At 34.0% G+C, this 23151-nt stretch overlaps 1 protein-coding gene across 3 annotated transcripts; it reads right to left on the bottom strand.

Moving 5' to 3' along the window:
• Window positions 1-1892: 1892 nt before the first annotated feature.
• LOC106663749 (synaptic vesicle glycoprotein 2B-like) lies at window positions 1893-18717 on the bottom strand. 3 transcript variants are annotated; one of them, XM_014388826.2, is made up of 10 exons: window positions 18561-18712; window positions 11178-11234; window positions 10939-11100; window positions 8711-8873; window positions 8280-8640; window positions 3585-3751; window positions 3262-3512; window positions 3043-3202; window positions 2128-2255; window positions 1893-2055 (listed from the first exon to the last, which is right to left on the bottom strand). In XM_014388826.2, the coding sequence occupies exons 1-10, from the start codon at window positions 18607-18609 to the stop codon at window positions 1964-1966; spliced, it is 1590 nt and encodes a 529-aa protein (XP_014244312.1). In that variant the 5' UTR covers window positions 18610-18712; the 3' UTR covers window positions 1893-1963. The 3 variants fall into 3 exon arrangements, with proteins under 3 accessions (XP_014244312.1, XP_024083676.1, XP_014244313.1); XM_024227908.1 differs by lacking the exon at window positions 18561-18712 and adding an exon at window positions 11295-11399; XM_014388827.2 differs by lacking the exons at window positions 1893-2055; window positions 2128-2255 and adding an exon at window positions 2282-2856 and having other exon boundaries at window positions 18561-18717.
• Between the last annotated feature and the right edge of the window lie 4434 nt (window positions 18718-23151).

Below are 23151 nucleotides of genomic sequence, written 5' to 3' on the forward strand. Positions count from 1 at the left end.
ATTTTAAAAGACTAGAAATTGTCGTCTCCTGTTGTTCGTACGTTGGCTTCCATTGAAAAAGTTTTTTTTTATTACGTACATTTTTATTAGGTATTTTTTACGTCTAAATTTTTCGAGAAACGCGTGTCCGGACTTAAACAAAAATAAAACTAATAAAAATTATTTATTACTTTAAATGTTACTTGATATATGAATAAAAGTGTTCACTTTCGTATGTGTGTTTTTTTCCGTTTTTATGAAACGATAAACTAATAAAATCACGAATTTTCGTATTGTCCGGACTTTCGATCATCCGGACAAGTCCCGGTCCCTTTAAATCCGGATGAACGGATTTCTACTGTATATTGTTTAAAAAAACACTATGTACAAATAATTTGAACCTTACTTTACTAAATAAAACATTTGGATTGTTTGAGTGACTATTACAAGTCATATGGGTCCGTCTAATCTCGTGGACCATCTGTAATATGTAGTACGTAAAACGTAATATGTAGGGGTTTGTGGGCCTACAAGCAGCTGAGGTCAACTCCGTCTGCATGTTTTCCTTCTTTTTCTGGTCTTTCGCGCGTATTTTGTTTTAAACCGCTGCCTTTTGAGCGTCTCGATCTGGTTACTGACTCGCTGCTTCTATATGTATACTATGACTACAGAATAGGCACAAAACATAGATAAGAAAAGCATTATGATTCCACAAAGCTGAATTCACACGTAAAACTTTACATTTCGGTTTAAAAGCCCATCCTAGAAATTTGTGTAGTGTTTGAACCCATAATAAGAGTCGAAAAATGAATATGCCAATTATAGATGTTTCAAGGGTCAATGAGAAGACTATTGTATTTGTTAGATAAAAATTAATAATGGGAAAACAAATGAGAAATAGACTTATTAAACTGTAACTTAACTTATTGAACATAGCATGTTAGCCAAGGAAGACATGTGTGTATTTGACGACGCATTGTATTAATGGGGGAAGGGTCGAAAAAAGGGCCAGTGACGACGGTGGGAATCGAACCCACGACCGCGGGTTTATCAAGCTAACCACTCGGCTACCGAAATTAAACTTAATAGTTTATAATAACAATCTACCGCACTCTTTGTACGCCACGGTTAGACGTGGCAAAAATATTTGTTAAGGTCGGGAAAAATATGTTTAATGTTAATATGACCAATGAAGTCAAGTGTGGTGCTTGAAGACAAGACTTCAACCACAACGCAGTAGTCCAATTTTTTAGAATTCTCGCTGAAAAATTTTCAACTGTACTTTCCATTTCAACCAATACCCGAATACCGTACGTAAAAATTAATTAATTGAAAGAAGTTATTTGGTCAATCGGACCACGAAATATAGTGGATTTTGAATATTTTCAACGAAATCAAATATTCTTGGGACAACATTACTTTCTTCTACAATTATAAGATGAAGTCGTCTATTTTCAAACAATGTGTATTCGGCTACTGCTTTGCGGCGTTAGATGTTGTGCTTGGTTTCTTGCACTTTACATATGTTTTTATTTTGTTTTTAATTGTGAAAGCACCTAATACATTCTTATTTCTTGTTAGTGAATTTTATAGCTTTATTTATGTTTCAATAGTTATTTTTAGAATGGCTGAATTCATTTATCAAACTTAACATTGCAATTAAATTCTTTCAGTTTTTACCAAGAAATTCGTTTGAATTTTGCCCTTTTAAGCAGGTGATACACTGTTTTTCCTCATGGTGTGTCGAAAAATGCATCATCCTGTATATTTGAAGTCCGAATAAAATCATCACATTAACATCAGATAATGTCGGCGTGCATACATAATGTATAATAAAATATTGAACAAGATCAGGAATTTGAAGGTATGTTTTTACAAAATGGGAAAATATTATTTTAAAAAAATTAAAAAGACAATATTTACATATTTATTTATATAGAAGTAAAAAAATAATTAGAAAATAGATATTTCGTTGGATAAACCTTCAGGTAATTGTAACTACAGGCTTTTTACCGTCGAATAATTTAATTTCTTCGTAGGGTTTCTTCGGTATGGCGAAACTCAGCAAAGCGCCGCCTGAAAAAGAAAGAAAATAATTTATTTTTTTGTTGTAGTGAGAAAAATAGTATCTTAAGAAGGTGTTCTTACAAGCTATCAGAAATGCGCACGTGAAAATCGGAATTGCGCAAGAAATGTCCAAAAAGTGGCCGAAGACCAGGTTCGACCCCACCGCTCCAAGACGTCCAAAGGCAATTGACAAACAAACGGCCATTCCGCTATTTGTTTAAAAGAAAACAATTTTAAAACAAGAAATTTTATTACTTTTGAATTTATTTTCTTTTTCCTAAATTCCCTTTAAATCTTCATAATAAAGATTAATATGTCTTTTGTTTTCTGACTGGGTTCTTACCCTGTTAATACACGTGTTTCCCTGTGAAATAATAGTATAATTTGAAACACCAGAAATATAGTTTACTTACAAAAAACTTTTTACGAATCAGTTATGATATATTTTTTGGTCAGCATTTTAGGGCCGACGACGTGACCCGGTTAGACACTGTCTGGAAACCAGAGTTCTAGGATGACAATTGTCTCGTCGTTCTTCCCTTGTAAAACCTTTTTCGATTATCCCGTAAGGCTTAAGATATTCTTTCTAAATGGAAGTATTGTTCAGTATAAAGTGAAAATAGAAAATCGGAAGAGAAGTGCCAAAGAAGACTGGATCGTCTGCAGTCGGTGATTTCTTACGATGGATGACCAACAACGGGGTGCTGTCCAGATTGTCGAAGAAGATTGATTGTTTTGGTGATGAAAGATCATCAGGATTTGGTGAAATCGTTTGGCACAGAAAAGCAAATAAGAAGGCGAAAGATCTCTCTAAAATTTAATTGTATAGTGTAGAAATGGTGATATGATGATATATTATGATTATGGCCAAACAATGCTTGTTATTATTGCAATTCTAGTTTGGCCAAAACGGTCGTATAAAATATCGTTATTTAAAAATTAAATGGTGTTTAAAGAAATAACTGTTTTAAATAAAGAAATTTGTATATAGTGTACCTTATTTCATTTGGAAACATGTCGACAACGAGGGCGTTGTAGACGATGTTGCTGGACCCGATACACAGCTGGAAGACTGCAGATACGATGAGATTTTGTACGGAGTTTTTAACGTAGTACAGAAGCAGCACGCAAAAAGAAGATATCGTCATGAAAAACACTGACGAAAATAGAATAAACAATACTGCAACGGACAACACTCTTCTATAATATTCTTACCGGGCATCATCGGCCTCGGCAATTTCGGAATGAGGAGGCCGGACGCTATGTTTCCGACGAGAGAAGCAGCACCCATGATGAGCGAGAAGCCAAAGACCACGCTGGAAACTGAAGAGCTTCCGCAGTCGTAGACGGTCTTCAACTTCAGCTGGCTCGCTTCGCAGACTGATATCGTCGCGTTGGGGTGTTCCGATTCGAAAGTCTGGAAACGATTGATCAATTCCGGCAGCCACAGGCCTAGTCCGTAATAGCTGTGAATAGAACGCACTTGTAAACATTGGCTCAATATGAGGAAATCAAGTTATTAATGATTCATCGCTCACCCGAACATGTTAGCGAAAAAGAGGAAGTTTGTCAGTGAAATGATAGGCAGCGTGGGGCCGAAGAAGAGCGATTTGCATTGCTTCACCATTATCAGCAGAGGCTTCCAGATTGATTTGTTTCCAAATGACAGCTTCATTTCGTCCGTATTTTTCTCGAGAGATATAACCTGCAATAAACAAAAGTTCAACCGAACCATTTTAAGAAGAAAAATATCTTTACGAATCTTAAGTTTGTTTAGTATGTGTTGGTGAACTGTTAAGTCCATTTTAAAATAAGTGTTTTTTCCGCCAACTTAACGCACATATGACAGTTATTTAATTATTTTATTAATCATTGTTATTCTATTGGGTTGTCCGGAATGTAATATCGGTTTTCATATTCTTTCTTTACTCCTCTATACGGGGTGTTCGGCTACTCGTGTTACAAACTTTGCCAGTAGATTTGCATTCGAAATGGAACCAAATAGTCCTAATAACTACGATCCAAATCTCAACTGTTTTGAAGTTTTTTCCCTTTTTTCAAATTTTTTAAGATTTCACGACCTTACTTCAAATTAACATTGATAACTACAAAACTGAAATGTTTTGGAGAAACCCATTGATACCACTGTAAAGTACGTTAAATTTCCAATAATATATGATCAATACTATACTTGTAAACGTTGGTGAAATAAGCGTTTTAGTAGCCAGAGCGTAGAAAACAATTTTTTTAAATATTGGAAAACTTACTACGGTGATTCTAAACTACTATTTCTAAACCTAGAGACCAGCAAATTTCAGAAAAGTACTCCATTTAATATCCTTTTTTAGTGGCGAAATTGCTTTTATAATTAATTTTTCAAAGATGAAGAAATTGATGAAGGAAAAATAAAAATCGTGGTTGACGGATTGGTAAGGTGGAAAGATGTAAAAAAAATGAAAAACTTAAGGAAATTTGAATGAATTTATTAGACTTTTTTAATTTGGGTTCGAAACGGAAATAGTGCAATTATTTACTTATTTGCCAACACGGCTGCAACTTTGATTAAAGGATTATTATTGTATTTTTATGCCCGGGAATAAAAGAGTTTTAAGATTAAAAACGTTTTTAGTTTATTCATTCAAAATTTCCTTACTTTTTATTATTATTTATTATTAATCTTTTCACCTTAACAATCCGTCAACCACGGTTTTTCCTTTCCTCCATCAATTTCTTCAATTTCTTCTTTCCTTCATCTGTGAAAAACGTAATTAAAAAAGCAATTACACTACTAAAAAGGTTATTAAATGGAGTACGTTTTCTGAAATTTGCTGGCCTCTAGGTTAGAAAATAGTAGTTTCGAATCACCATAGTAAGTTTTTCAACTTTGAAAAAAAAATTTTTTTCGAAGTTCTCCCTACTAAAACTGCTTATTTTACCAAGTTTACAAGTTTAGTATGAATCACATCAAACTTAACGAAGTTTTTAGTGATATCAATGGATTTGTCCAAAACCTTTCAATTTTGGAGTTATCATTTGAAGTAAGGTCGTAAAATCTTAAAAAAATCAGAAAAAAGGAAATAACTCCGAACCTGTTGAGATTCGGCCCATAGTTAATTTGTACTTTTTGGTTCCATTTTGAATGTAAAATCTACTAGCAAAGTTTGTAAGTTGTTGAGCATCCTGCATAATAAACCGTTTACCGATAGATTATCATTTTGTACGAATGCCAACACTTCATCCAGACAAAAATGTTTGTTTACCTCAGTAGCATTTCATTACTTGGGAATAATTCACTCTTTACTAAGATTTCAACGCGTGATTTTCGTTTTACGAGTTTAAACTCGGTCAGAAACATTAATAAATAAAGTCTGGCGCGACGGTAGTGTAAAAAATTTCGAAAGGGAGACTTTAGCCTTGAAGACAAAGAAGATCGTGGAAGGGTTTCTTCCCTAGATGATGATGTTCTGGAGCTCTGGTCGAAGCAAAATCCCAAAACAAGTGTTCCAAAACTTGCAGAGAATTTTTCAGTTAGCAAATCGACCATCGCTGACCAAAAAAGCTCAAAAGTTGGGTTCCTCATGCATTAAACGGCCGCGCCAAAAAAAAAAAAAAAAAAAAAAAAAATCATCGTTATGAAGTTTGCGCAACATCAATGCCAAAATGGCTTGCTCTCTAATTGCATGAATGTACCAGAAATATTGGCAATATTAAAGTCATCTTTGGTAAATCGGAAAAGGCCGATTCTGTTCAACGATAACGTACGGCTCCCATTTCTCACATTTGACAACACGAAAACTGCTGTATCTTAGCTATGAGGTTCCATATTCTCCAGAACTCTCGCCCACCGGCCACCATATTTTCAGACACTTGGACACGTTTTACAAAGTAAACAATTTATTGATCAAAAGTCATTAAAAAACGCGTTTACAGTATGTGTTAATAATAAAGACACAAAATTCTATTCAGAAGTTGCTATCACGTTAAAAGAAGTGAGAATTTTAATTAATAAAAAATGTTTAATATAATTTATTTAAATGTTTTTATTTTATAACCATAAACTTTAATTATTTTCCGGACAACCCAATATTTTATTATTTTCTATTTGATAAATCACAAGGTTTGGTTATGTGATCAGAAATACGGATAGGTCTTGACGGTTTAGCATACCCAGGCAATAAATGATATGGTTCTTTTTATTATGAAAATAACTTTCTTGATGTCAAACCAGGTTATACAAAATGCATATTAAACCTAAACAAACTTGTAAACCTATTTTTAAGTTACAAAAATAAAGTTTTTTAAAGTTGTAAATAAAATCATAAGGATGGCATATGTTTTGATGTGCATAGAAAAGACTGACGTTTGTAAATTTGTTTCACAAGCACAAACAAAGCCCTTAATGCCACCCTTTTAAAATTTAAACAACATTGTATAATTTCTAAGCCTGCCTCTTCCACTGACCGATATCTTCTGAAAAGAATACAATATATACATAAAAAAACCATCTGAAGTTTATTTCTTGGCGATGAAGGGGCGATCAAGGCACGTCTGATTAGAAATATTATGTCAGTCGGGATGATGAGATAATATTAATATTAATATTTCGGGATTTCAACAAGTTCTTAAAGAGTTTAAATAGTCAATCACAGCAGGAGGTACAGAAATGGTGACTTCATTTTAAAATCTTTTTCAAATGGGACATATTTTTCCGATAAGTGCGCTAAGACAGAGACTCGTAAGTTTTGGGAACTAAAAAACAGATAAGTAAATATCATTCGATTTGTTTTCTAGTTTCTCATTTCTATTTTTAATTTTTGGCACTATTTTTCTCTTACTACTGCCAATTAGGAGGATAGAAAACAAAAGCTAGCTCAGCCTGTTTCGAACAAACGATGGATCTCACGCCGTCAAGAAGGATGAGAAGTTTTGAATTTTTTGCAAAATGAGCGAAGTAAACAATATGTTAAAAAATGGATACGTCAACACATTGAGAGAGTGAGTAAGAGTAACGCTTGTCTCACAGTTCGCTCCTTATAGAGGCCTCTCCTTTATAACCTCAATTAATTTTAACACCGTGCGTCCACTCATTCGGCATAATTAAGCTGTTAGGCGAAACTCAAACAAATACCTACTTAAAATAGAATCAAGAAGGATCAAGGAATATTGGCTGACCTAATCAATTCATTATGGTAACCTTAAATAACGTTTACATACATTCAATTGAAGTTATTGTTTACAAGATTAGTATATACGGCACGAGGAGCACTCGAGGAGTTCGAAAAAAAATTAAATGAGCTCTATTGATCTGTGCTTTATTAAATGGATCCTATATCCAATCCGTGACTTTAACCATTTTATCTTCAATTTCGTGTTCTGTTGCTACTGCTTTCTAAAGTCTGAGTTCAAGAAAAACAAAAAATTTAATCAAACTAACAAAAAAAGGAGTAACATAAATCCATTGGATAAGATACAGAACAAACATCACCTTGAACAACACCTTGAAGTATGCTGAATGTGAAAATGAAAAAATGAGCAGAGAAAAGAAAACATCTCACTGGACTTGAAAAGAGTGACAATGAGTAAAGTGTATAGTTAGTTACTACAAAAACGTAGACGCCTCAATTAGCAGGCAAGGATTGAGGATGATCATTGATTATCATCGTCGGCTATACTCCGTTAAATTACCATTAAAAAAAATGGCAGATGACCCCTGGTACCACTTTGGTAACAACTTCTGGAATTTGAGTACTGCTCGAAAGACCCCTTTCCTCGGTTTGGACATATCGCCTCTTTTTCCCAATAGAACTAGTAAAACGACGATGGACACTAGACAGATCTTCTACGAGCTCTATAAATAAATACAATCTAAATATACAATGTAAACGAATCTATTGAGCAGATTCCAGCATTGCAACCTGTCTAGGTACTGTTCTAACCATTCATGACTTGTATTGAGTATCAGAATATAATGCAGGTGAATAGAAGGTAAGAGAGTATAAATAATTATGGTAGGTAGTGGTGTAGCATAAAATGTTCGAAAGGAATACAGTGCCATAATCAGAAGTGTAGAGGACTCAGCCGAAGACACCAGTTTGGAGGAAGGTGAAACATGTAGCAAACGATCGGATAAGTGATTTGATAAAAGTTTCTCTCGGGTCGAATGCTCGCGTTGTCAAAGAAGACAAAAGGACGGCTTTGACTTGTCGGATTGAGATTCGCTCGTTTCTACCTACCGAAAAATTAGATCCTGGAAATCCCGTGTTCATGGTGTAAATCCGTACAAGTTCTTTGAGGGCTTTGTCATGCTGTCCGTTTATCACAAGGAATTTCGGCGACTCTGGGAGCTTGAACAGAAAGGCGGACGAGATCAAGGACGGACAGGCGAAGAGGGCGACGAGCAACTTCCAAGAGTTGAAGTTGAAGCTTCCCACGTTGAAATTGAAGTCCAACGGGATAACTGCCATGGAGATGAGAGGGAGCAGGACCCAGGAGACCATCCAGGCGACCCCGACGAAGCACAGCACCTGGTTACGATTTTTGTTTGAATGGAACTCACCGACATACGTCAGCACTACAGCCGACGGCCCTCCTACTCTGAAACACATCTCGTTAATATTTATTATCGACGGTATAAGTTTTACGGTTTATAAATCACGGGTCGTACAGGAAACCGCTGAGGGATCTGAAGACCAAGAGGAAGCCGAAACTTTGTGCAGTGGAAGCGATCAACGTGCATATCCCGTCGAGGAACATCCCAGCAACAAGTATAGGCTTCCTTCCGATATTGTCGACTAGCACACCGCTTAGGAAACCGCTACATAAAGCTCCTGAAAGAAATCACGATTAAAACACGCAGTAATTAAAATATTCATGTGGCATTTCAAGCACATTTCACTTTGCTTCAATTATTTGTGGACAATTTTTAACGTAAAATAAACGACATAATTTCTTATTATTTCTTGCTTTAAAAGAAGCCTACATAGTTGTGTCTGTTTGGATAGTGCACGGCGGAACCCAAACTGTTCAGATATCTATATGTCCTCCTGATCCATACATTTTCTTAGGCGTGTATCGATTAATTTTTTCGACTACTTTACTTAGTGCACTCAATGAACTTATAGGCCTGTAATGCAGAGGTCCCTGTGCGTCTTTTCCAGCCTTATGCAACAATATTATTTTGACGTTTTTGAAGTCTCTCTGGGTAGTATCCAAGGGATAACGCACGATAAGGGGCGCATTGAACACTTAAGTCAAAAACACTAACCCTTTCCTACTTAAGTTCTTAAGCATTTTATTAGTTATTCTGTCAGCGCCTGGAGTTTTTGTATTTACCCTATTCTTAATTATGCTTTTTATTTCTCTTGGTGATACTAGTTTGAGGCCAGTGGTTTCATTTTGAGCAGTCTTCGAAAAGTATTTCACTTTTTGACTGACGTGTCTATATGTTCCCAGACCTGAGTTGGCATTGTGAAATGCTTCCAGTGTTTGAGCAAATAGATTCGCTTTCTCAGTCGAGCTCATATATTCTCTGCCGTTGGATATTAAGCTGCTACAGTTCTGAGTATCACGCTTTGTAAGACATTTGGTTACTTTCCAAAGTGTCCCATATAAATCATTATGTGTGGTGTTTAGTGACCGTTAGCCAATGATTATTTGGAGATCGTGAGGTGCAGTAGATTTTAGAAAAACATTTTCTTTATCATGCCAACGTTTCGATCTTCATTGAGATCATCTTCAGAGCCTGGGATTTATTAACATTATTTGAATTTTACAAATACGTGTAGGATCTGGGAAAAAATGATTTTATACAATGCTAGAAAATTTTAGCTTAAAAAAATGAATTTATACAATGCTAGAAAATTTTAAGTTAAAAAAAAGAATGAATTTATATAATGCTAGAAATGTTAGATTCAATAAAAGTATTCTTTAATGTATTATTTCGTTATTATGTATTAAAGCAGATCTAAAAACGGTTAGAACTCCATATAATCAGTATAAGACTTTGGTTTTTCGATTATTTTGCTTATCTTATTTACTTAACCAATCAAAATTATTCATTAGTCATAATAGAACTTTATAAAAGATCAAAATGATAATTGAAAGGATTCCTGTCTATTCTTATAATTTTACTGTTCAAATTCTTGTAAAAATCGCCGGCATTTAGGCAAATCTTTAAAATTTGAATCGGTTTAAAAGACGGTGCCAATAAAAAAAAGAGCGATAAGAAAAAACCTGTAGGATTGCGTGTAAATTATAAAGGTTTCTACAATTTTATGGAGAGCAGGCGATAAAGAGGCCTTCTTTGTTAAACTGGCAAGAGTGAGTAATAAGAATGAAGAGATAAATTAACACTTTCCCGTCCTCATAAAGTTCTGCGCTTGTTGACGTTTTTATAAACTATTTAACAGCCCTGAGATAAAGTGGTAATAAAGAGTTTCAGTGATTAGAAGTATAATTTTTTCCAATAAAGGTCAAAAACAATAACGTAACTGTTAAAATTGCAGAACATTGTAAAATTAGTTAAACGTTCATATAATTGGAAATGTGGATTATTAACTAGAAATGCAAAAAAAGATTGTTAGTGTTTATCGTTGAACATTTTTTTCTCACCTTTGAAATTATCCTTTTGTTTTCATAACACTATTGTTATGAATAGCTATTTAAAGAATTTTATAAACAGCCCATCTATCATATACTGTTTAAAAAAAGTTTGTATTCATTGTAACCTGTTATTTTTTATGTCTGTACCAGATAAGCAAAGTGTTACAACGATTTGACAGGAGAAAAACGATTCCGTATAATCCTGTCAAAAATGGTCACTACCATTTTCTTTGATCACGTAACTTCCCGAGACGTATTCATTTACAGTTTAAAATAATGTGAAGGTACTACCTGCTAGGAAACCGGCGTTGAGGAGCCCCATTTCTGACGATGATATCCCCATGTCGCATTTTATCGAAGGTAGGATGTAGGCGTTGAGGGAATTTTGAAAGCCGCCGGCCAAGAAGCATATACTTCCAATCAATGCGACGTACCGTTGAAACTTGCCGTTTCCTTGTTTTTAAACAAATAAAAAAATATTAAAAACCGATTTATTTTAAACTTCTAGGTTCGGAAGTTTGAATAATTACCGGCGGCTTCGAGTGCTTCTTCTAGAGTTACCTGGTTCAACAGCGGTTTGACAGGATCTGTAAAATAGATTAAAGAAAATTAAATATGGAATTGGCGAAATTAACAGTAAAACATACGCGCACTCAGTCTCAATCATTCTTAGCATTCCACCACATATCCCCATGTGGCGCCCTCCATCGAATCTTCGATTCTTTTGCACAAACTGTATAACAAGCATAAGTAAAAGTCGATGGAATATTTAATCCATTATATTTCGTGGTCTCATTGATCAAATAACTTCTTTCACAACACGAACGCAAGAATGGCACAATTACACAGAAGACAAACACTTTCAGACCTGACCTATGTAAGGTTATTCGGAGATAGTGAGATGCAGTCTGGTGTGACGTAGGTTTTAGAAAAACATTTTCCTTATCGTGCCAACGTTTCGATCTTTATTGAGAACAAACAAACACTTTCAGCCCTGAAGATGATCTCATTAAAGATCGAAACGTTGGCACGATAAAGAAAATGTTTTTCTGAAACCTACATCACACCAGACCGCATCTCACGATTTCTGAATAACTTTTATGTAAGGTATTGGTTGAAATGCACGAGCGGGATTCGAACCCACGACCTTCTGTAGGTTGATATGACCACGGTTTGTGCTTAAGTTATGTTCATTGATAAGTCACAACAAGACCATAAAGCAAGCGGCGTTTTGAAATGCGTTAATTAATAAAAACACAATGAATTACTTATTTTGTGTGGCGTTTAGTGACCGTTAGCCAATGATTATTTGGAGATCGTGAGATGCGATCTGGTGTGACGCAGGTTTTAGAAAAACATTTTCTTTATCGTGCCAACGTTTCAATCTTCATTGAGATCATCTTCAGGGCTCAAAGTGTTTGTTTTCTGTGTAGATGTTTCAGTATTGGGTCCCTCGCAACATGACACCCAATAATTGGGTAGATTTGGTGAATCATAAGACAAAAACAATTTCCGAAATATTTTTTTTTCATTATTAGTTTCATTTTGTTTTTCAAAATTATGAAACGGTTTTATCAACAACATCGAATACATCAGACATTTTGCCGGGATCTTGTAATTGTTACAACAATGGTAAAAGTTGAGACAGAAAAGATGATGAATATAATGTGGAAATATTTATTTAGTCCCTTATAATTCGTGGTCCGATTGACCAAATAAATTCTTTCAATTAATTAATCTTTATATAAGCTATTGGTTGAAATGAAAAAGTTAGTGTCAGGAGCAGAATTCGAACTCACTACCTTCGGCTAAATACGCCGCTACTCTACTACTTGAGCTATCGTGACTGATCCACTCGGACACCAACTACCCACCTCAATAATTTCATTTCAACCAATACCTTACATAAAGATTAATTGATTGAAAGTAGTTATTTGGTCAATCGGACCACCAAATCTAATGGATTTAACAAGTAAAACGAAGTATATCATCACTAAAGATCTCTGTGGCCATTTCATTTGTCGCCGAGAATCGAATCCTGATTACACGACATTTGAAAAATGGCAAAAAGGAGGGAAAATTCGAAAGGTTGGTTAAGGTGGGACTGATATGAGTGCCGTGTCAATGCCTAAACCGTCGAGGCCACCGATGTAAAAGTAGACTTGATAATCGACCTCTACACTGTACACATAAACTATGTTCACATATATGTAATCGAAGTTAGAGTCTGCGGGGTAATCGATATTCCTTCATCATTCTACGCATAAACTATATAACTAATCTACATAATGAGGTAATAATAGGTAATATCTCACGAAGAAAAAAAAATCAAGATCATTTCTACTCGCTCTCTGTACGGAGCCATGTCATGACAACCTTTCATTATGTTGGTCAGATAGAACGAGCTTTTCTACATGACTGGTAAGTGTATGCGGATCAAGAAGTGGGCGACCACATGTCATCAGTTATGGACGATTAATACTCGGATGATTACTATCCCCGTCTCAGATGCCTACCAGTAATGTTGAAGCTTGAAAAAATTACGCGGTTCCGCATAAACTGAGTTGACCATTATAACTATTTTTTTTTTACGACAGTTCACGACAGCACAAGTTATATAAACCCTCAGGGTCTTTTTGAAAAAAAGCTCATTTGCAAGTATGTCGGGTTCGAGTGCAGGGCTGGATTCCGCTGGATTTTACCACTTTACAGTGATGAGCGCCGTGTCAACGCCTAAACCGTTGCGGCCACCGACGCCCTTGGTGTCCAACATGACATCACATATATGTTGTTTCACTGTCAGTTAATTAATATTGACAAATACGTATTTTAATATTATACCAGCTAGACACGAATATAATTGCATGATACTTTTGCTGAGCAAACTGTCCATTAGGACCCGGTTCAATATATTTAGATATTTGCAAAACCTTGAGGGGTCATTGTGGTTGCTACAAGTAATTAGTTATTACTACATTCAGTATTAAGTTTTGTTAAAGTAGGAATTTTATTGAAAGTGTTTTGAAAATTTCAGGACCTCACATTTATAAACAGACAGAATTGGCTAAATGAAACAGATCGAGACAAAATGAAAAATGTGGAAGTGCTGAAAACCAGCGATCAGAGATTATCAAGCTACAACCATATAATTATTACCAATATAATCTTTCAAAAAATCACAAAAAAACTAAGTGCCGAAAACCAGTGATTATAGACAGAATAGTATAATCTCGAAACGATCGAGTTTGATGTCCAACATTTGAATTCTATGGCTCTACGTATGAAACGTAGTGGGGAAATTTCGAAAAACAGCAAGAATAGGCAAATCAGTATAATCGGAGACGATCCAGCTACATCATGTAATTTACAGATTTGGATGATGTTCTCGTCCAACTTTTAACACTTCTGTGGTATAAGAACCCACACTATCAATGAGTATCTCAGACAGAAGGACAAAAAGAAAATGAAGGAACAATGGAATTCACTCATTGGGCACAGGGAGTCCAAGAATCTCCTAACAAATTTCGGAAGAAAAGAAATTACAGAATGTACAAAGGATGCAGGAATAAACTGCGAATCCTATTGGATCCTTAACAGGACACTGCAAGCTAAATGGACAATTAAAGAAGATTGGAATAATCCAAGACGGCACATGCAGATTCTGCAAAAAGGCAGAGGAGACACCAACACACCTACAAACGAACTGCGGTGCTACACTTGCCCGCAAGAGGAAGTGCTTGGGATGTACAATGTGACCATAGAAGAGATTCAACCATAGAACCAGGGCTTATTAATCAAGTTCCTTGATCAAATAGGACTCACTCACCGGTGTCCTTTAGGCAGAGAACGGGGGATTACAATACTCTTAAAGGGCACAGTATATTACACCCCGACTACCACATCTACATCTACATCTCGTCCAACTTTGTAACTATGCATGTGACTCTACCGATGAAATGTTATATCTAATCCATTACGAAATAATAACTGAAGAGCGAAATACCGAAACGCAGCTGACTGGACAACCAGCGGAGGACAAGCGCTGTTCAGGATGAACAGATCAAGCTCAACACATCATTTGTTATTAACTATTATTATTAAAGGGCTTGTTTACTTTTATAAAAATGAAATAAATAATTGACTATCACCTATAACTAATTCATGATTTTCGGAGAAAAAGCAACAAATCTTGATTATGTGGGCTTTATCGACTCTTCTACCAATAAAACACCTTGAAATAACGTCCTTGTTAAGATCTTTGTTTGTAATTAATATAAGATCAAAACATTAGAATTTTATCGATGATGTTTTATTCCTAACAGCCTTCATTAAATCTGCAAGTCTGCAAAAACATATCGCTACTGAAAATAAATTACACAATTCTTCCAATACCGAATTGATATTATATAATTATAAAACGATATTATTATTATTACATTTGATCTGTGAACGCTAAGGTTTAGAGTAAGGTGCATTAAAACGACAAAATTAAATTAAAATAATTTCTCTGTTCTATTTTTTATTGTATTAACGATAGAATGGGTGAACAACCCCATTAGCGCGTCAGACTCGACATAACGTGACCTTGCTAACTTCTGCAGGTTTTCTTGCAGAAGAATATGTCGGTTCTAGCAAACAGAAGACTGTCGAGAAAGAAAATCCATTTTTGAACAGCTATTATTAATAAATGGTATGATTCTCACTGACTATTACGTTTCTCCCTAACGTTTAATTTTAAGACCCAAAATTCTATTTTCATTCGAACACGTCCTAATTTAATTATCCATGATGAATGACTTTTTGAAAAATTTATCTAAAATTACGATTAGAAATATACGATAATGTCATGGAATTTTACTTCTGTAAGAAATAGGTTGCAGATTGGACGTCATTTGCCCTAAATAGCAGCATCATTTGGTACGGTGACTAAGACACGAAATAATCCGAATATTCTGATAACAAGTTGCTATGACACCTTCAAACTACCTGATCGACATGATTAGATAGTTTCAGTTAAATGTGGGTATGGATTTGATTCGAATCGCCGAAGAAAAAGTGGCGTTTTGGGTCAGAAGTTCTGTCCGTTTTGATCACGGCGAAAAGATAATTTTAAAAATTAATTATCTTTACTCCATTGAAGCAAGAGCAAAATTCTGCCCTACTTCTTTCTACTCGATAATGCATTTTTACAAAAATTACACTGAATTTGAAATGGTTGAATTTAAAGACGAAATTAAAAAGAATAAACTGCGTGTTGAACTCTATTTTTTGGAATTTACAATTAAAATTAATAATGTTTAAATTTCAAGTTTTGCGATTTGCAAACGATTTTTTTCAGATTCTTCACATACGGAATCACACTGAACGTTTTAACAACGTCTCAGAAGTTTTTTGGGAATTTCCAAACGAATACTCGTGTGGCACATTACTAGCGATTTTATAATATATTATTTAAATTACATCCGCGTCATAATTCTTCGTAGTAGTAATAAATTTATTGTCCGTAATTTTTAGTAAACAATAAAAATCTAAGGACTACATGGTACACATAAAAGATACAATTTATGGCAATAACGTAAATATGGTAAACAACGTAGCTAAAGTTTTTACTCTAATTTTTCTTCATTAAATTGAATATTTTTTCTAATCCTTCGTGTAGATCCTTACAGTGTAGGATTATGTTGATTAAGTAAAAATATAAGATGCTGTAAATGTGTTTATAATGGCATGTGATGCTTGAAAAGATTTATATATTTGCTACATATATTATATAAAATATATTTATCATTAATATAGATTATATTTTTTTTGTTGATTTTTTTTAAACCAAGGCTTCTCCAAGCACTATATACCCTATTTCTTTCCATTTGTATTTGTACATATTTTAAAATAAATAAATTGAAATTCCAATATATTTTTTAATCCCAACTTTTTTTAAACAAATAAGTAAGAATTTTAAAAATGTTAAGGTTTTCATGATTTTGAACACATCTTGATGGGGAGTTTATTACGTACTTATTATTTATATGTTTAAAATTATTTTTAATAGTTGGTTAATTATACTTAAATTTTATCAATAAATGATTATTTGAAGATCGTGAGATGCGATCTGTGTGAAGTAGGTTTTAGAAAAACATTTTCTTTATGGCGCCAACGTTTCGAACTTTATTGAGATCATCTTCAGGGCACAAAGTGTTTATTTTCAGTTTAGATGTGTACATTATTGGGTGTCGTGTAGGGCACTCTCAATACCCAATAATGACACATCTACACAGAAAACAAACACTTTGATCCGTGAAAATTATCTCATTAAAGATCGAAACGTTGGCACTTTAAAGAAAATGTTTTTCGAAAACCGACGTCATGCCAGACCGCATCTCACGATCTCCAAATAATCATTGTCTAACGGTCACTAAACACCACACATTTTTATCAATAAAGAGAAAACATACGCGACTGTACTCATGTAGTAGGTAATAAATATCACTTTTCAATACCACTGTGTAAATAACTAACTCATGTGCATTTGACGCTTTAGAATTATGTCACAAAAAGTAGCCTACAAACATAGGTTTTCTGCAATAATTGTATACAAGTCATTATACATTTATTTATATGCATATGTATTCATTTATAAATTCACTTTAAAAATGTTGCTTGATAAGAATTTAACAAAACTGTAAATGTTTATGCACATATCTGTAAATAAATGTATACAGAATATATTTTACATTGAGAAAATATATGTATTAAAAACTTTACTGTATGTGTTTTGGTCGTTTTTGTTCTTATTTTAAAATTAGGAATTAATTTATAACATTTACCCAGTTAAATTTCCATCAGGAATACAGAAATGCCAATCGCGACAATGTGAAATCCATTCCTTTTACATATGAACAGACTAAATAATTTACAGAACATATTCTTCCGTTAGAACACATAGAAGAGTATATTTTCGGTATTTTGGCATATTTTAAAAACACAAACTGCTTCGAAGAGTATTTAGTGATTTAATTATACCTTTGTGCGACTTACATTTTCATTCTTAATGATCAAATATGATCATCTTGGTAACAGTAATAAATGTGTTATTTATCAATATTCACTAAATAACCCACAGGCTTGATAAATAATGATGCTCGAGCAGAAAAAATAAATAAATAGACATAAGAAAAAAGTTCATAGAGAAATAACATTGCATATGATTTTAATATTTTACGTTAGTTTTAATTAAAGAAAATTAATAATAATACACGAAAAATGCATGTGTTATTTACGATTATTACTATATAATTTAAAGAAATGAACTGGTTAGTATATTCTGTAATTTTTTACTGTTTCCGATGTAATTCAATTCTCATGTACTATTTAGTATTTAGTAATTAACTCTTTTCGATAAAAATGATCCGAAAATACTCTTTTTAATCGCCTAAAAATTTAGTAACTTATTAATTATAAGTATGTCCTACTTAAATTTCATAACAGAAATACCGATCGCGACTGCTGTAATAATAATGTATTATTTAAATGTAATACTTGAGTAATATTACAAAAAGTATGTTACAATGTGCACGTTTTCGTGTTCATTTCTACAAATTTTAAAGGAATATACGGCAACTTTTAGAGTTTAAGTTTTATTAAACTGCTTTATAAATTATTGACATATCGTCTATTTTCTGTTTGAATTTAACTATTTTTCCAGACACATTTCTAACCGCTTAGAATTATAGTAGATATTTATAACTTTTGATTATTATTAGGCCGGATGTAGTTGAGAGTAATTAATCTTTCTTCTGCGGTAATATCCAAATAAAAGTTAGAGAAAAAACATTGTGTAATAATTTTTTTTTTGTACTGGACTAAAAACCAGTGATAAATTGTTATATGTTGTATGTTAAAATAGACAGACTTACAGACACTGGGTGACAGGGAGGAGAGGGGCTCCATCGGTAGTGCTCCCATGGCTCGGAATGGTGAAAAACGCGATCGTTCAACTTGGAGGGGGGCTGTCGAACCGATGAAGTATCCCCCAAAAAACACAACTTGCTCTTAGTCAACATGCCGTTTCAGTCCAATTTTCAAATATTAGCTATCCCAGTTGGGAAAAGAAAAAGGGCCCTTTACAAAAAGGTCGGAGCGCGCAATAAGCACGGTTCAACCCAAGTTTTCTTACCGTGTAAAAACACACTCGGCCATGAGATCCTCACTCTTTGCTGACAGATTTCAAATTTGGCAGTTTAAATAAGGATCATTAGTGGTTCTATACTAAGTTTTAAAATACTTTTGTACCTTACAAAATAGTGATAGTGTGGCGTCATAATATATCGTTCAAATTTATTGTCTGACCAAAGGTCAAGACTACTTCTGTCTATTTGTAAACTGACTACAGTCAACAAACGTTGTAAACAATATTCTGTTAAAGGTGATCACAAGAAATTGTAGATTAACGATTTTTAGAGGTTCGTTGTACTTTTTTGTTGGAATTCTATCATTAAAGGTTGAATATCGACCATTTAGGTCGAACTGTTTAGTTTGGTTCCAACAATAAACAGTTGGAACTAAAGACTTGAAGTGTGACTTGATGAAGTGTAGATTTTATATATCGCTCCCATTCTGTAGAAACCATTAGGAGAATAAGTATGCCGCCGCCAACGGTATTTATGCTAACAGAGGAAATTAATTCTCCAAAGGATGTAACCCAACACACCTGACAACAGACAAAACAGTGCGCCTCCAGTTCTTATTCCTAACCCGTTTGTTCACTGTCAGTGACTTGTACGAAATTGCGCTCCCAACTGAGCGAACTCCCAAATCATTACCCATATTTGTCTGCAACTAAGCAAAACAACGTCCAGTTCTGCAAGGATATAACCTAAGTGCAAGGCAACTTCACGTGCAAAGTGTTAATCCCCCTTTTTTCCAGGAATCCATATCAAAATCTGATTACAGAAATATTTTTAATATCCATTTAAACTAAGTTGATTTTAAAAGGAGTCATATTGATAAAATTTCAAACAATTCAGGAAGGATGCAATTGAGATAGTTTATAGTTGCGGGGAAGCGAAAAACCTCCTAACAATTCTCATTTTTGCCAAAAACCAATGTTCGATCTAGACATACAATTTTCCTTTAGCTAATTTCCCATATCTTCAAAATGAATTCACATAAATCCAAAATAGTTAAGTTCACTTACGAACTAAACTTACGCATTCCAAGTAATCTTCAAAGGAAAGGATATAAAATTAAGTTTAAGCTATTCGATACCCTAGCTTTATCTACGTTTCTAAGCCAATGTTCGTAACCCTACACACAAATACAATAAAATATTTTTTTAAGTCTTATGTATTTTGTCATTATTTGTAATGTATGTAATTTTGACCAAATGAACATTTTCTGTTTTACTCTAAAATAGTAATGTGAAACCATTTTCATTGGTATCATTTTCTAAATTATATATTCTATTATCAAATCTTTATGTTTATTTTCTGTATGAAAGACATGATCATTTTGTATAAGCACGTAATATATGTAATACATTACAGTGTGACTAAATTTTTAATGTATTTTTAATACAAAAAAAAATTAAAACTTGTGTCTGCTTCTGTCTCAGAGTAACATTAGCTCATAAATAATCGTCAACAACCAATGCCGATTAGAACAATATTAGAACAAAACTATTACGTAAATTTTAATATTAGCGTGTATTGTGTGGTGCATGTTTGTATGGAAAATGTGCAATTCGTGCTAGCAAATGAGTAAATTAATTACACTTAATCAATAAACTGGCTCTTGTTATGACTTCCTACACTTTGAATCATTGCTAGTTTGATTAAAATTTTACTATAGATTCTAGATGTAATATTTTGTTTTAAAATGATCATGGCATTACAGGTTTTGAAATTTGTTACCTCAAACGTGATATATTTTTCTAATTAACCAGATTGCAATGCATAATGCCAAGTTTTGGCCAAAGATTGGATTTTTATGCAAGTTTGTTGGGTTGATAAGAGAGCAATCACAGTTTTAAAAAAAAACTTCAAAACCTACTTTCATTTTAAAAAGTTGTGTTTAGTTAGGTTTCTGTGCAAGTTCAACACTTGAACACCTCGTTATATACTATTAATATTTCTCAGCCTTGGAAGTAAGAAAAATCATCACAGCTTTTTGTTATATACTTTTATTTAGTTTTTATAAGATTAAACTGTATTTGACGACTTGTTGTCCCCCGCGACTGAGTTGTTAGGTCGTCTATGTATTATGTATTGACAAATATCTTGCAACTTTAGAAAATAAAGAGGAAACTGAAGGGATTAATTAAGCGGGAACACAAACTACCCTGAAGAAGGTTCATTTTGAACAAGATATTGACGCTAATCACAGAAAAATTTAGCAAAACATCATTTTGGTCAAAACAAACTATCCAATTTGCTTTAAAGTTAATGGAAATACACACAGACAACAGATCGTTAAGGTTTTTATTCTTTTTATCCCAGAGTTTATATTCAAAAGGGGAAAAGAAGAATAGGAAAGACTGTAGATTTTTCGGACACTTCAAAACAAAATTCATAAATGACAAAAATTTAAAAACCTGGCCTGTATGTCATAATTTAAAATTTTGTCATAACCCTCAAAATAATTAATAATTAATTAATTATTATTTTAATATAAATTGATCACGAATCGTCGTTCGCGCCTGAAATAATTGCGATACAGTTTGGCCGAACTTGGCTGTGTTGCAGGTTTAGTATGTCCGAGCGCCGTTTTTGAATAACAATTCGCCCATATTAATAAAATGGTTTTGTCCAAATTGAACATCTCTGGTCCGTCTGTTCTCGCTCTTTTTTTTTCAATTTAGTTTTCAGACTAGTGAAGGTGTATAATGAATCCTTTTCAATCATGACATACATTAAAATCACATTTTCATGGAACGATCCTCATTATGGTAACTCCTTAATTTCATTCGTGGGCCATTCTGAAGACCCCGACCCCTCCCGTTTACACAGTAGCAAAAATGCTCAGTGAGGAGGGGCTACTGGGTGAGGAGACACCTTCCCCCCCCCCTAAAAAAAGAATAAATATATGGAGAAAATGAGAATGGCTCACATACAATACATCAATTTTTAATGTATACTATGAGCGTTGTAAGCTCATATTTTAGATGTATTACAGCATATTATTTAGTATAAAACAAGATTTTATTTTTGTGCATAAAAATCACCTACTTATAGATAACAGGGCCAAAGAGAATATGGCGTAGCTTTACAAATATTATGATTTATATAAAAAATAAAAAGTTAAAAACTTCTGTGCAAGTAATAGAATAGAAGGCAATAAAATCATAAAAACAGAAACATACATGTGTTACATAAACTAAGAAAGAAAACTGGAAGAAAGCAGTTGAAATATATACAGAGAAAAAGATCCCCTGGGCGATCAGCCCATATAGAGCGCCAGGAACAGATGGGATTCTTCCATCCTCTATAAAAAGAGCAGGAATAATAATTCCAACACTGATGCATATATATAGAAGTTGCCTATCATTAGGCTATATACCACAGACTTGGCATAGGGCAAAAGTGGTGTTCATACCAAAAATACGGAAAAGAGACCCTACACTACCAAAATCCTACAGACCGATCAGCCTAGTATCCTTTCTACTGAAAGCACTTGAAAAGCTGATAGACAACGATATAAGAATGACAGTGCTGATAGACAAACCACTTTCAACATGCATACAGAGTAGGAAGATCAACAGAAACTGTTCTGTACCAGTTAACTTGTGACCTGAGGGAAACACTAGAAGTAAAGGAAATATCGATCTGTGCTTTCCTAAATATTGAAGGAGCCTTTGATAATGCATCTCATGCATCCATGAAGGTCTCCCTAGGGAAAAAACATGTAGACCTGACCACATCCAGATGGATTGGACAAATATTAAGAACCAGAAAATCTGAAACAAGTATCTGGAGGGACAATGTACAAGGACAACCAAAGGATGACCACAAAGAGGGGTAATGTCACCTCTTGGAGCCTAACGTTAGATGAATTGCTCGAAACTCTGGATTGTAAAGTGATAAAGTTTTAGCTATGCGGATGATGTAGTCCTGACCGCCAGGGGAAAATGTGAGGAAACACTCTGTGACATAATCCGAGAAGGGCTAAAAATCGCAGAAGAATGGTGTAAAACTGTAGGCTTAAGAATCAACCATAGTCGTTTTTACATTGAAAATAATTGGATCACATGAGACAAATAACACTCAATAATACTGTTAAATAAATTAAAAAAGAGGCCAAATATCTGGGCGTCACACTAAATAAAACACTGGCATTTAAGGAACATATCGGCTCCTCCATCATGAAGACGACACAAGCCTTGATGGTGTACAGAAGAATAGCGGAAAAAAACTGGGGATGCAGATCAGAAACCCTACTTTGGATGTACACCATGATGGTAAGAGCTATTCTTACATACGGATGTGTGAATTTAATCAAAAATTACAAATA

Source organism: Cimex lectularius, unplaced genomic scaffold (genome assembly GCF_000648675.2).
Source record: "Cimex lectularius strain Harlan isolate CLEC.00 unplaced genomic scaffold, Clec_2.1 scaffold135, whole genome shotgun sequence".
Classification (NCBI taxonomy): domain Eukaryota; kingdom Metazoa; phylum Arthropoda; class Insecta; order Hemiptera; family Cimicidae; genus Cimex; species Cimex lectularius.

What these genes read in the sequence shown, in the direction of transcription:
- LOC106663749 (XM_014388826.2), bottom strand. Translation starts at nt 18,609, where the DNA reads ATGGGAGCACTACCGATGGAGCCCCTCTCCTCCCTGTCACCCAGTGTC. An exon ending in AGATCCCTCAGCGGTTTCCT is followed by an intron (nt 8,641 to 8,710) that starts GTACGACCCGTG and finishes GATGTGTTTCAG; the next exon opens with AGTAGGAGGGCCGTCGGCTG. An exon ending in TTCCAGGATCTAATTTTTCG is followed by an intron (nt 3,752 to 8,279) that starts GTAGGTAGAAAC and finishes TGTTTATTGCAG; the next exon opens with GTTATATCTCTCGAGAAAAA.